This window comes from Spermophilus citellus, assembly GCF_964194105.1.
Source record: "Spermophilus citellus genome assembly, chromosome: 1".
NCBI lineage: Eukaryota > Metazoa > Chordata > Mammalia > Rodentia > Sciuridae > Spermophilus > Spermophilus citellus.
Window position 1 is genome coordinate 219,359,657 of NC_138182.1, and position 16,116 is coordinate 219,375,772.

At 35.0% G+C, this 16,116-nt stretch overlaps 1 protein-coding gene across 1 annotated transcript in view; it reads left to right on the forward strand.

Annotated features, from left to right (window-relative positions):
• HAPLN1 (hyaluronan and proteoglycan link protein 1) overlaps nucleotides 1–13,931 on the forward strand; it is a 64,631-nt gene extending 50,700 nt beyond the window's left edge. The window contains exons 3-5 of the mRNA XM_081308336.1: nucleotides 5,478–5,849; nucleotides 11,318–11,620; nucleotides 13,567–13,931. Coding sequence (XP_081164462.1) covers nucleotides 5,478–5,849; nucleotides 11,318–11,620; nucleotides 13,567–13,856 — 965 coding nt within the window. The 3' untranslated portion in view covers nucleotides 13,857–13,931. The remainder of the gene's footprint in view (nucleotides 1–5,477; nucleotides 5,850–11,317; nucleotides 11,621–13,566) is intronic.
• Nucleotides 13,932–16,116: the final 2,185 nt, after the last annotated feature.

The window sequence follows — 16,116 nt, forward strand, 5'->3', positions numbered from 1 at the left end:
AAGGCACTCTTTAATTTTTTCCTAAATTATGTATTCTATGCAAATATAATATGTAAATTGCAATGAGATATAAAATGTCTAAATTATGTAATCTACTTAAATATTAAAAGGCTTAACTATTTTTATGAACTGTATTCATTTTAGAGCTAAAATGTGGTCGAAAGCAAGCTCAGGAATCCATGTCAGCCACCATAACTCAGTACACACTCTATGCAGCACTAGTACACTTTATTCACAGACTGCATGCCAGGCACTGTTGTCATGCTGTAAAAACAATGTAAACTGGATAGAGAGATTGCTTTCAATAGATTCAGGTAAGCCTAGTGATAAGGATTCCAGTTGATCCTGCTTACTCATCCCCTAGCCAGCTTTGGCTACTCTAAGGAAAGTAACAGCTTCCAAAGTGTTAGTCTTACACATCCAAACTTAACGAAACAATAACAAATGTCACAAAAATAAGGAAGTATTTTTTAAAACCTTGTGCAAGTTTTTTCAAATGACTCATCATAGAGCTTACAATTTAGTTAATGGATATGAGTTTGTAATGTTAAGAGAGAAATTAGCTTAGACTGGGAATAAGAAAAAGTTTGAGAAAGAGACAGTGGTGATGATCATACCACATGGTTAAAGTAATTAATGGCACCAAATTGCATACCAACTATGGTTAAAGTGGTGTATATTTACAGATGTGTGTACACATACATACACACACACAAAAAAATATATTTTTAAAAAAAGTTAAGTGATGTGGTCTTTTTTTTTGGAGGGTGAGATATATTTTAATGCCTGTATTTAGCATTTTATTTAGCCTGTTTGAATAAGTTCCCAGGTATTTTCTTTTTAACTAGCCTAAGAAATCCAATCTGGATTTCTATTTTTTTTATACCCCAGTGGTCAAAGTAACCAACATCAAGACTCATTATCTTGCACAATCCATAATTCATTACAAAAAGGCAAACTTTGATCCACACTACCTCCTCCTTTTCTGTCACCTGAATTCCTTTGTGTAGCAACTGACAAAAACAATTCCACTTTTAATAGAACTGAGAACTACAGGTAATGGTTTCATAAGCATTTTGTTAAAATTGTTTTCTGCAAAAACTTTTTAAAGGCTTAATTTAAAATACAGAGCAAGTACAAAGATCAGTTAAGTTTGGCCATACCATTGCTTTCATTATTTGGTAAAACTAAATGATATCCTCTGGCTTTCACAGCAGAATTTGTAAAATAAATAAAGAGGCCTCAGTTCAGTGAGTCCCCATCAGTGTTCTCACCATGCCCTGCTGTTTTCCCTGGAGACAACTCTGGGCTTTGAAGGGCATCAAATCTTTCAAGTCCCTGTCATTGACCCTCACTAATAAAAGCAAGGAATTTTTTACTTAAAAGTTATATTTAAAAATTCAATACCCACTGGACATCTTTAATTTCCCCAATTAGCCTTATATATTAAATAAGCAGCCTTGCTCAAAGGCACAATCACCAGGGTCTTCAGCCCTATGCTTAAGTGTGTTTCAGCACTGAAAGACAAAGGAAAATGAACACAGTTTATTTATTCTTTCCTTAAAAAAAAGAAAGAAAGAAAGAAAAAAGAAATACTCATGCTACCAATCAAGGTTTATTTTTATATTTTACATTTTAATTGCTGCCAACTGCCCTGTAGACCAAACAGTTTTGATTTAAGCATGAATTTCAAACTGATCCAGATTTTTAAACCCAACGATCAGATCCAAGACCCTCCCTAGGCAACACTGTGCAGTTCGTTATCAACATTCTTGGTCCCTTATTTTGCTGACTTTGTAGTTTCCCTCTCTCCTTCCCAACTCAGTTTGTTTCCTGGCTGATCCCCCTGATCACAAACTGTGACACAGAACCTGATAACACTAGTAAGCCCCAAGTTTTCAGGAGGTGGACTTGTCAAAGCTGAGCTGTGGTAGGACCCTCAGTAGAACCCAGAGAGTCCCTGACTCAGCGGCCAGTGCTCATTTTCCACAGCCTGTTCTGAAACAAGCCACCTCCAGCAGGGCTCATGCTGTATAATGGTAGCCTGATCTTCTGAAAACAAGCACATGAACAACATTACTCTCAATGTCGTGTTGGGGATTTAGGTTAATGAACCTCAAGGGCTCTAAATGTCACTAAATGTGTTACACACCATTCTTAGGATTCTTTGAATTTCAGCTAGGAACTTCTGGCATGTATTACCTCAACTCCTCCCTAAAGAAATAAGAATGCTAGGATTGTATACATTCTGGTAACCTTGCTAGAAAAATGATTTTGTGTCAAGTCAGGAGATTTTGGTGTCTGATCAATACTCACTAGTGTACCATGTTAAGTAATCCTTCACTCACAGTGCTAGAGTAGAAGAAAATCATCTGGGGTATATACTCCTAAAACCCTATGAAAAAATTCACAAGTTAACCACAGAGGGAAAAGCATTAGAAGTCTCAGCCTCAGGGCTGGGGATGTGGCTCAAGCGGTAGGGCGCTCGCCTGGCATGCGTGTGGCCCGGGTTCGATCCTCAGCACCACATACCAACAAAAGATGTTGTGTCCGCCGAGAACTAAAAAATAAATATTAAAAATTCTCTCACTCTCCTCTCTCACTCTCTCTAAAAAAAAAAAAATAGTCTCAGCCTCTTTGTACAGGAGTTTTGATCTTTACTCTAGCTCTTTAATTTGTGAAACATTCAGACTTTGTATTCATTGTGGAATAGTTTATGATTACACTAAACCACACAAATTTCCAAGTCTCCTATATAACACAGGTGGCCTTTTATGTATTTATTTTCACTCCATATGGTTTAAAAGTTTATACTTAAGTGAAACTATGGAAGGCTAATATATGCAAAATTATGCTTAGTGATGAGCAGTATCATATCAGAGACATAGTAACTAAAAGCTGTGAAATAGGAACAGTTAGCAGTTAGTACACACTTGCTTTTCGTGAGCCATTGTTCTAAGTGCTTTATGAGAATTAGACCCACTACATATGGTAGGTCTTACCAAATATAACTCACTTATGAGGAAATTAGAGCTGAACTTGCACAACTTGCCAAAGACTAAAGAGGTAGCAAATTGAGGAATTGAGGTTAACCTTACCTAAGGTCTATATTATATGAAAGCCCTTGTTCCTCACATCCTAACATGGGAAGGCCGAGTTTTCCAGTGTTCCCCAAGACACTGGGTAGGAAACCTATAGCCCTCAGGCATTACTGAGCAAACCAAGTCAATAGCACCTTTTTCTCTTCCCAGATAGAAGACTAGAGATGTTTAGATAGAAATGGTATGCAGTCATTGGGGAGATTGTGTGTGTGAGGGGGGATTCCAGGAAAGATAGAGTGAAAAGAGATTTATCTTTATCTTTTAAGGTTCTCTTGCCCTAAATAAGGAGTTATAGAATGGAATACAAAGGACATGCCTAATCATCTGGATTTATGATTTATTTTGACTAAATACTAAATAAAGTCATTATTTTCTTGTTTCATTATTTATTGAAAGTGAGAGCATTGATGGCTTATAAAACTTGTTTTTGACAATTGGGAAACACTTGAAAATTAAATGATATTCTCATTTTAAATTCTGAGTGTCATATGATAAAAATAGCAAAGCAACATCTGTTTTGCAGACATTTTATCTTAAATTCAGTATCCTATGTACGAATGCCACTAAATAACTGAGGTGTTAAAATCTGTCTCAAGGTGAATGGTTACTCTTCCTTGTGATTTGTACATCTTAAATGACTCATGGGGAAAGATTATTCAATACCTATCAATATTCAATATCTCATGTTGCAGTGGCTTTAAAGCTGCATTGCCGTTCTGAAAGCTATGGACAAAAGGTGTGTTCAGGAGTGGTTGCATTGCTTTCTCATTTTTAAATCTTGCACATCCTCAAGAGACCTTGTCAAGGTGAAAAGAACATTGTGCTACCCAGGGGAAACCCCAGTGAAAGCCAAGATCTGAGAATAACAGCTGGCTCTCTTTAAAAAATAATAACAATAACATACAACAAAGAAAAAACAAATAGCAGCCCCTACTGACTTGGCGGACTTGGAATATTGTGGTGCTCTTTGGAAAGTGGTAGAGTCCTTGGAGGAGGGAGAAAGAAGACAAAGGGCAAGGAAAGAAAAGGAAGAAGTGATAAGAAAACCATAAAACAAGGCATAGTAGAAAGGAAAAAGAAGGAATACAATGACATTTAAAGAGAGTAAAGCAGCAAATAATTTTTTGGTTAATCAGAAAAACAAGTATAACTTAGGGTACACTTTTAACACTCAAATTTTGAAGAATATATTTCAAAATCAGTAGTTTGATAACAGCATTCATTAAAAGTACCTTTGTGAGTCTATTTTGGGTAGAAATGAAATATAAACACATTGTCTGAAATGCTTCAGAATAGCATATCACAGATGCACGTTTAAAGAGAAGTGAGGATATTTTGAATTCTTTGGCCAGAGCCAAACAATAAAAGTAAATCAGAATGCTTTTTAGTTTTTTCTATAAATATAATATGGACTTAACTGTAGTAGAATGTCCAGGTGAGATTACCTGACCTTGGAATTTTGGGGTTTATATTAATGAAAATATCTTGAAACTCTGTCACTTCTCTTGAACTTGTTTCTATATTTCCAAAATTTAAATAAAGGAAAATGGAACCAGAAATATAAATAGAATTTATAATGAAATAAATCCTCAAACTTTGGATGACTATGGAGTCTTAAATCCAATATTTTTAAAAAATTATACTGTACATCTTCCTCTTTTTTAGTGATTTAAAAGACATGACTACCTTATAGATACCTTCTAAATTTTACAGATAACCTTTTGATCTGGTTCAAAAAAGATTACATTCATTTGCTGGTAAATGGGTAGCACTGGAGAACATTATGCTGAGTGAAATAAACCAGACTCAAAAATTCAGGGGTCAAATATTTTGCTTCCTATGTGTAACCTGGAGAAAAACAAAAGGGGGTGGGGCATTTTGTGAAAATGGAAGGAAAAAAGGTGGAATAGAGGAGATGAAAGGGGAGAAAGGAGAAATGGGAAAGGGGAGGAACTGCAGAATGAAATTGACTTAATTATGTTATATGCATGTATAAATATATAAAAATGAAGTCCACTTTTATGTATAAACATTTGTATCAATTTTAAAAAACAATAAATAAAAGAAAAACAGAAGAGTAGAAGAAGAGGACCAAGGAGAGAGAGAAGATGATGGAAATGGGAAGTAATAGGGACTGAAATGGAGTAAATTTTGTTATATGCATTTATAAGTCAGAATGAACTGTACTTTTATGCATAAATATAATGCACTAATAAAAATTAAAAGATTATATAGAGAGATAATCATCAAAGCTATTTTTGTCAGATATCCTATAATGTAGCACATTTCATTATACAAAACAAGTGAGAAAAAACATTTAATGGTTACTTTCTTTCTTTCTTTTTTCCTTCTTTTCTTTTTGTTTTTTAACCATAGCAGAAAATGGCCCCCGTCTACTCGTGGAAGCAGAACAAGCCAAGGTGTTCTCACACAGAGGTGGCAACGTTACACTGCCATGTAAATTTTATCGAGACCCTACAGCATTTGGCTCAGGAATCCACAAAATCCGAATTAAGTGGACCAAGCTAACTTCAGATTACCTCAAGGAGGTGGATGTTTTTGTTTCTATGGGATACCACAAGAAAACCTATGGAGGCTACCAGGGTAGAGTGTTTCTGAAAGGTGACAGTGACAATGACGCTTCTCTGGTGATCACCCATCTCACCCTGGAGGATTACGGGAGATACAAGTGCGAGGTGATTGAAGGGTTAGAAGACGATACTGCTGTGGTAGCCCTAGACTTACAAGGTAGGTGTCTACAAAGCATGTTGAACTTAGAAATAAATAGTAATTCATCACTACCGTGTTTTCATTAGGAGTAATGTGTAGTGGTTACCATAGTAATAGTGTGAGAAACCAAAACTCCGTGCCCAGCATATTTTTTTCTATTCTTCTGTATTTTGCAATCTGCCTACAATTTCAGCCTTCGTATTTGAAATGCACACACAGTGCTTATGCACAAAATTGAAGCTATTTGCATCTAGGAGAAACACAGTAGAACTGAATTAATAATTTTTGGAAATTGCCTTATGCTATTCAAAATTTAAATCCCATTATACGGTTATTGAGAAACTCGAATTGGATTCTTTTTTATTGTGCTTCTAAAATTATCTCAGTTTCAAAATAATGGCAATTTTTGTAAAGGACATCCACACTAAAATACATGTACTTATATTCTGTACAGTGACTGAGAAAAACTTAATTTAACATAAGAGTAACCTCTAATTTATTTAAATATTCTTGTAAAGAAATAATTTTTTTAATAGCCCTGGGTCTCTTAGACATTGAATACCAATTGATTAAGCCATTTTGGAGAGGAATTCCATTTCCTGAACATGTAATACATTCAGTAGATTCAAAGGCTAACATATGTGCTAAGCTCTATAGATGAAAATTGCCCTTCCCTTCCTTGTCTCCTTTCTGCACAATATCTGGGGGAAATTTTTCCTTTGTTTCTTATGTTATCTCAAGCCATCTTACTTTTCCTGAATTTCTGCAATATTTTACATTAAGGAATGAATTTTGGCTGTGTTGATACAATAATTTCCTTCTATAAAACTATAGGTATGGGGCTGTGGCTCAGCGATAGTGCACTTGCCTGGCATGTGTGAGGCACTGGATTCAATTCTCAGTACCACATATAAATAAAGATCTATCAACAACTAAAAAATAAAACTAAAAATTATTTTTAAAAACTATATGTATGAATTTGCTAGAATCTCCTTTCAGCTCCTAGGATAGATTTGTGGCTTTTGAAATATTACCCATCTGGTCACTGAAGATTTGTCCTTCTGAATCCCATAAGCCCATAGAATTCCACAGAATTCCATCACATGTTAGGAGACTTATTAGCTTTATATGTCTCATAATTGCACAATGCTGTAAAGCATAGTTCTGTGAACTTTTCTGATCTTTCTTTGTTCCAGTTCTTGGTTCCTGACGGCAGGCAGCTTTGTACTTCCAGGTTTCGTTTTGGTACCAGTGGTTGAAATCAGGGATGCTTAACCCCAGAGCCACATCCCCAGCCCTTTTAAAATTCATTATTATTATTATTTTTAATTTTGAGAAAATCTTGCTGAGTTCCTTACAATCTTGCTAAGGCTGGCTTTGAGCTTGGGATCCTCCTGCCTCAGCCTCCCAAGCCCCTGGGATTAGAGGTGTGTGCCACCGCGCCCAACTGTACTTCCAGTTTTTATTGATTTACACTCATACCCATGAACACTGACATCATTCAGGATAGAAGAAGTAATTGTCTTAGAGAAGACAGTCACTTAATATTCAGAACTTATTTGCTTTATCAAAGGACCCTTGACAAGCTAATAAATGATAGCCATAATATTTGTCTTTTCTGCTTTCAACCTGTTACACATATAATTTGCTGCCTCTTGATTGTCTGTTCCATACTATGTAGAGACTTTCCTCAGGTTATTGACCAAAATTCTACAAATTTTATTCTTATGAATTCGATCTTATTCTTGTGCCTATCATTGTACTTTTTGATATTTCATTTGAAGTACAAATCTTTATAGAGTATAGAATTTTGATAGGATAATCTTCTTATCATTACCAATTAACCACATTGCTACAAACAGCATGCCACAAAGAATAAGCTATATATATATGACAAGAAGAGTCACTAGAGATACAGTTAAATAAGGGTTACAGAATTTATTTCAACAATCAATAAATACAATAAACAATATTAAAAACAAGAGGTTTGCTCTTCTAATCTTTCATTGTATAAATATTCTTTTTTATTTATTTGTTCTTTCTAGATATATATGACAGTAGTGTATTTTGACATATTATGCATACATAGAATAAGTATAACTTGTTCCAATTAGGATCCCATTATTGTGATTGTATATGAGGTGGAGTTACTTGGTCATGTATTCATATATAAAGATAGGAAAAATATGCCTGATTCATTCTACTGTCTTTTCTATTCCCATCCCCTCTCCCTATGGGAAGATTAGAAGTCCATTGTATTAATATTCTATTAGTGAAAATAGGGCCAGGCATATAAACATATAGTCTTGGAACATTCAGAAACAGAAAATTACTTCAGATATGTGCATAGTGCTTCTAGGCACTATAAGAGGCACTAAGGGGGATACAATTATTTATACTACATGGCCTCTGTCCTTTATATTCCCAGAAATATTTACTTTATGAAAACAAATTTTATGAATATTAGAACAGGAAAACCCTTCATCTGCCTAACAAATTTTATTTGCCAACAAAGAGGATAGAATCAAATGGGCTGTGTGATTATGAATCTTAAAGACTGTATCCTCAAAATATACTTCAACTGACTAAGCTCTTCATATTATTTACTATTATTGTTTCCCATGTGATGTGTCATCTTATTAATCCCATTTGCAGTGATATATACCAGCCTTTCATATAAAATAAAAGAACTTTGATTATAGTCTGACATAATAACAAAGGATAAATGAGTCAAATATGGCTTGGAAAAAAGTCCTAAACCCTTATTTCCTACCCATGAAAGTTTAACATTTCTTATTTTTATAACACTTCATGAAAGCAACCATGAACCTCATAATTCAGCTGTAGGAATTGCACATTTTTCCATATATAAGAAGAATTCTGAAATTAAGATTGTTGAATTATTAACCACTTGGAAATAAAATTAAGTAAATATGCAGAATATACATTTAAAAACTTAAAGCACAGAAACTTATATTGTTTTACTTGGAACTTGTTTTTTTCCAGCATCATCAAACATTACTTAAAATTTGTTAAATAAAAGTTTTAAATTGATACAATAGTAAGTTTACATTTTATGCTATTGTTGAAAATTACTAAAATTTTAACATGAGGTTTCACTTTAGGAAATGATTGTAGGGAACCATATGAAATTTGAAAACTACTCAAAGAAAAATATATTACACTGGATTTGGAACTTAATCATATTTCAGTAACATTCAATAGTTAGTCAAGGAGAAATTACTAAAAAAAAAAAAAAGTTCCCCTAATTTCTATAAGAATCCACCATAGTACACTACAGTGGATTTAAACCTGAAGGGTTTTCCTGTTCTTTAAAATTATTATAAAATAAAAATATCCCATTTTTCCACTGCTTCAGTCTTTAGCCATTTGGGGAAAGGAAGGCAACCCAAACCATTTCTTTCTTCAGGTTGAAATACTTTTGAGATTTTTGTCACTTGAACTCTAGCTTCCAAAGACATCACTACTAGATAAATGGAATATATTCCTTTCCTGCACATTCCTGGTGCTGCTGAGGAGAGAAGACAGTAGTCATGAGGGGCAGAAGCAAAGAAGTTCTTTCCAGGCATTCACTGGGTTCTTAGCTGGGAGCCTGGGCAAAGACCTTCTTAGATAGAGCCTTCTCCAGGTTCTCTCTCCCCCTTGCCACAGCAGGAGTCAGTGGCAACCAAGAGAGTCTTTTCCTTCTTCCTCTGGCTCCCATCCAGCTTATAGATCCCTCAGCCAAGAACCTGAGAAAGCAAAATGAAATCAGGAAGCTTTCTTGGATATCTGCCTCCTGTGGTCAGTGCCAGCTGGACTGTTCTAGTGGGACAAACATGTCCTACAGAGTCCTTCAGGATTTAGACTTTATTTTCGGCTACAAAATTTCTTTTTGTAGTCTTCCAGGACAATTTATAAAAGAAAATATTTCCTGTGTACTGGTTGTGCTGTCCATGAATTGTACATCATATTCAATAGGGTCCACGGTCTTGGAATGTAGTATATGTGACATAACCCACCAAATTTACTCAGTTGCACAAGCTTATGCTTTTTGTATGCTAAATACAAATCACTTTTAATCACTTTAGAAACATAATCACTCTGAATTAATTATTTCATTAACTATGGGAGAGATACTCTGACACAGAAATGCTTTTGAAAACCATGTATCTTCCCAGACAAAGTCAAATGCTGAGTAATACCATATTCAGTCGTTAAGGAATTTTATTCTTTTTTAAAAATATTTTATTTTTCAGTTTTCGATGGACACAACATCTTTATTTTATTTGTACATGGTGCTGAGGATCGAACCCAGCACCCCGTGCATGCCAGGCGAGCGTGTTACTGCTTGAGCCACATCCCCAACCCAGGAATTTTATTCTTTAATATTTAATTTCTTAAGTAAGATGAAGATGTTAAAAGATGCCTATGCTGTGCCTGTATCATATAGGACAAGTTTAGGGAAGCTTTTTTAAAAAAAAATCTACCCATAGTAAAATTGTTTTTTAAACCTTATTTTCAGTTTGCATTATGTAAATCCGTATTTTTTTTTTAATTAAAGCTCCCATTTTAGTTGTACCTTTCAAGGACAGTAAAACAATAACATTAAAGGCTACATTAAAAGTTGAAACAGATAAAAGAGCCACAGTGCTTAATGGGGGAATACTTCCTTGTACAAAATTATCTTATTAATATGAAATAAGACCATTAATTAGATTTTTGTCAGATATGCAATTCCCTTTAGATGTTCTCTAAATTAGAATCCCACTAAGTTGTCTGCAAGTTTTCAGGACCACGTATGTGCATCTGTATATATATGTGTGTGTATATATCTGTATAGTCATGAGAGAACAGGAGCACTATTATATGATAATATATGATATATGTGAACACACAGACATATATGTAATGTACACACACATTTGAATCATTTAGCATGTTTTTTATACATTTCAAAGACTAGGTAAAACTTATCACTAATTCCAAGAATAATGACTAAGAATAACATTGTAAATTTTAATAAATACCCTATCTCCAAGCACTCTATTTCTTGCTACTCTTGCTGTTTAATATTGGATTTTCCCTAGATGGAAAGAGTCCAGTAGTTACTTGTTACAGGGTTAGTAACCAGTACAGTGCTTATGGAGGACTATTGGGACTGCAGACAAATCATTTTTAGAAAGGAGGGTTTTAAGGCATGAATCAAATTCTTAGCAAAGCAGCCAATCCCTCCATTATCAAATCATGAGATCCTCAGGCCTGAGAGGTTGTTTGAAGGAGAAAGGAACTATGGGCAGCTGTTGCAATTAACCCAAACTACCTCTTCTGATGGAGATTCTAGTATTTTTGTCATCAGTGAAGTGATTTTGCTCAGGTTTTTTTTTTTTTTTTTTTTGTGTGTGTGTGTGTGTGTGTGTGTGTGTGTGTGGCGCGCGCGTACGCACGAGCGCTACTAATGACCTCCTGCATTCTCTTTTGCATAGGTGTGGTATTCCCTTACTTTCCACGACTGGGGCGCTACAATCTCAATTTTCATGAAGCGCAACAGGCTTGTTTGGACCAGGATGCTGTGATTGCCTCCTTCGACCAGCTCTATGATGCCTGGCGGGGCGGGCTGGACTGGTGTAATGCCGGCTGGCTCAGCGATGGGTCTGTGCAATACCCCATCACAAAACCTAGAGAGCCCTGTGGGGGCCAGAACACAGTGCCCGGCGTCAGGAACTATGGGTTCTGGGATAAAGATAAAAGCAGATATGATGTTTTCTGTTTTACATCCAACTTCAATGGTAAGATATGAACTTCACTGCCTTCTTTCCTACCCCAGAGATCAAGCTGCATTATAATACTACATTTGGCTATTAAAGTATTACCTCCTTAAAAAAATAAAAACTTTGAAGTATTGATTTAGTTTGAAAAGATATTAAGAGTTCTTGAAAAATATCCACATAAGTCAAGCAAAAAATGCATATTTCCAATACTCCTAGGTTTTAGTGTCCAATTTTTATTATGAAATATTTGAAACTATCACATGGTATGGGGGTCCTTTCTTATTGCCACAGGTAATGCTGCCACTGTGCATCCTCCATGGATATGGTTCTCTCCATTGAAAAAAAGAGAGCTTCTGTATCACACGTGTTCTCCCCTTCTCAATTATAATATGATGATCAGCAAAGCCCAGGATGAAGGGGAACAAGCAAAAAAAATAAGGATGAAATTGGAAGCAAAAGCCAAAAAAAGTTTGCATCCATTTTAATGACACATCTGTTACATTCATCCAATCCCAGCCCTTCTCTTGCCCCATCCAGAACCTGCTACATAGTTTGTAAGGCCCAGTGCAAAACGAAAATGTTGGCCCTTTGTTAAAAATGATTGAGAATTTTAAGATGGTGACTGCAGAGCACTAACCCTAGCATGGGGCCCAAGGGATTGCTCAGGTAACATACCCATGAAGGAAGTCCTGGTCTCATCATTTTATGTTTTAGGTTCCCATTGATACTTTGAGGAAAACAGAATGAATGAAGGTCAACAAACTTTCTCTGCAAATAGCCAAATAGTACATATTTTTGGCTTTGATGACCATTTATTCCCTGTTGCATCTGTTCAACAGAGCTTATTATATTGTAGCACAAAAACAGCCACACACAATACTGAGTAGATGCACGGCTGTATTCCAGCAAGCTTCACTTACAAAAACATTTAAGAGGCCAGATTTGACTTGTGCACTGTGGTTTGCTGACCTCTGGTATAGATGACAGAACTAACTAATTAATGTTCCTGTGGTCTCTACTTTTTTTTTTCCAAATTACATCCCCTCAGTCTAGAAAGAACTAGTATGTATCAATTTATACTTCAATAACCTGTATTTAATGAAGGTCAGGGGGACATCAATCAAAATGTAATCAAACAAAAGAAGGTGATTATTTTCCAATTGAAACTGAGATGACAGAGAAGTTTCTCAGTGTGTTTTTATGTATATTTAATACATACCAACAATATCTCAGTAATTAACACTATGCAAGAAATGGTTAAAGACTAACTTGTCTTCCTTATGAAATTGAGAAATGGCAAAGTGTCAGGGCTCAAAAGAAGGAAGCTGAATAAAATCAATGAATTCATCTTCTTTACTAGTCAGGGAACACAGACTGGGTTTACATTCTGAGTATGTATTATTTGTGGCAAGTGACTTCCTGTATTTTATGCATTTTCATACTGTAGTCTTTGAAGGAGAATAATGTCTTATTGATACCTGTAATGAAAAGAACTTGAGGGCTTTTGATTTTCTCAAATGGACTTTTTATGTCAGGAATGTTTTTTGATCCTTTCACATTCAAATTTCGCCTCTCCAGAAACTTGTACTGGGGTTCAGTCTTGCTACTGCTAGAATTTAAATAGCCCTTGCTTTTAACATGGGATTCTGTCCTCTCTAATGCCACAGAAGGGCCCTTTTAGTCACTAATTAGCTAAGAGAAATTGCATCTGTCATCTCCCTTTTCTTTTTAAAGCTATAAAGAGCATATCTGAACACACATTAAGGGACAAGGAGAAAGATGAATTTAATGGAGAGTGACCCAGGGATATTACATTCAATTGACAATCCTAACATTCCAGAAACATCACAAATATTGCTTTACAACTCCCTTCATTGAGAAGCACTTCTGTTTTTTTCTCCCTCCATTTCATGTGGCTCCATTGCAGACAAGCCCATTGATCTGTCTCTCTCCTTCCTCCACAGGCCGTTTTTACTATCTGATCCACCCCACCAAGCTAACCTACGATGAAGCTGTGCAAGCTTGTCTCAATGATGGTGCTCAGATTGCCAAAGTGGGTCAGATATTTGCTGCCTGGAAACTTCTCGGCTATGACCGCTGCGATGCTGGCTGGTTGGCAGATGGTAGCGTTCGCTACCCTATCTCTAGACCAAGAAGGCGCTGCAGTCCCACTGAGGCGGCAGTGCGCTTCGTGGGCTTCCCAGATAAAAAGCATAAGCTGTATGGTGTCTACTGCTTCAGAGCATACAACTGAGTGTGCACCTAGAGCGCATCTGTTTTAAAGTCATTAAGAACATGTGAAAGGTTTTTTTTTTTTTTCCAGTATGAACTCATGCAAGTTACCAAAACTGTGACAACCCTTTTTTACTTACTGTAAAGAGTCATTTTCATAAAAACCAATTCATGAATTTGTTTTTGTAAAGCTATCATTCAATATATATTATAAATTAATATAATTTTAAGGGAAGCTCTACAATAAGGAGGCTTATGAGCCAAAATGTTTAAGCTACATCATCCCAACAAAGTATCCTTTCATGAGCGGAGCATGCAATAGCTTGAAAAGTGCTAGGATTAAATTAAAGAATGTAAAGCTACTCAGAACAGCAGCTTCCATAAGCACAAGTTTTACACATTTCTACAATTTTGAAATGCACTATGATGAAAAAAATTAGAGCAACAGATTTGAAATACAGACTTCTTTACATAAATTGAGATTCTGAGAGGTTGCACAAAACTTAGTTTCACAAGGGAACAATCTACTCTTTTCTAAAAGTTAATATTTCAATTCTCCAGTATTTTACTCTAAAAATTTTGCCTTTTTGACCAAAAAGAATTCATATGGATTCAAATGCATAGTAATAAGCACAGTTAAAACTCCCTAATAACCCCATTTATATGTAGTATGAGACTCAAATAAGCAAATGATATTTAACCATTAAGAAACTCCTACTTTCTTCTAATTAAATTACACATGTCTCAGAAGAATTGTTTTATCTTTTGAGTAGCTTTACTGAGTTATATTTAAACTCTAAGGGCCCTTTGCTAAGCAGCATTTAGCATCTACTCAGGGCAGTTACATAGATAAACTGCTGGACAGAAAAATTATAAAATTAGCTGCTTGATTTTGTGTTAGCCTATGAAACATTATTATCCTATAAAAATAACTTTATTTAATATTTCTTTCTTATTTACATTACATGAAAAAAGTTAAATCATAGAAGGAATTAATAACTGTATACTTGCCTAACCAAGAAACAAAGACCAAACTTTCAAAATTCTTATTATCTCTATTGAATATACACAGCAAATCCTACATGGTGCCTACTTTTGGGGGAAAAAGTCAACAATATAGTTCTAAACCTTCACCCGAATAGAAAACAAAGTCAGTGTCTCTTTCTTTGCTGGTCATCATTGGGCATAAGTGAAATGCTAAAGCTGTCATCCAACAGTTTACATTAAAATCTTCAGGTCTTTAAATGAAAAGTTAAGTCCAACTTCAGAAAAACAACTTTCCATATCAACAGCTCCAATCTTAAATATAGCTCTCTTTTCCTATATTTTTGTGACATGTTGAGACCCCACAGGGACCAATATTTGTATTCAAATTACATTTCATGGTTTCCCATTGTTTTGCAATGAGTTCTAATAAATGGGATTTAGTATAATAATCCAAGTATGACATAGCTGGAATGCTTTCATGAATGTTTTTATGTAGATTTTTCTCCCATGAACGTGAGTAAATAAATCTGTTTCCTGAATTGATTGTGGTTGCATTTAAAGCTCTGTAATAATTCTAATAAATTTACTCTATAAATATAGAGTTATGTGTGTGGAAGGTATAAAACAATTGGAAGTCCATGAAACCATAACTATATTCATATATTATCTAGACAAAATATTGTAAATAAAAATAGATCCTTTCTTTCATCAGAAGCATATTTGAAAATTTCAGATGCTTTAATAATAAAGGATAGCAATGTATGCATGCACATATTTAAGTTAGTTTGGATATGCAAATTATGCAAAACTTTAAATCCAAAGAGATTCTGAGGTTTAATTCAAACATTGCTGGTATAAATAGAACTCATATTTCTAAAGTACAGATAGATGCCTGAGTGGTCTAGAATAAGATGAATATATTTTTTAAAGAGGGGACTATTTCCAAAGGAGCAACTCCAACACCTTAAGCATGAGGGTTAGCTTACTGGGAAAAAGCTCATACTTGAACAATTATTACCTATATTACAAAAATCTTATTAGAAATGTTAAGTGGGAAAACTTTCTATTGAAGCAAGTATGTAGTCCTCAGTTATTGTTGCAGAATTTGCCTTTATAATGTTGAGCATAGCAGCATTTCTTAACTTTTGAATACTTATAAGTATAGGAATTGGTGCTGATCAAAATCTCTATAGTGACCGTTAACTGATTAAAACCTCTACAAATTGCCCACCATTCCCCCATGCTCAGAAAACAAAACAATCTTAACAGAACAAACACTGCTGAGCAGAATTTTA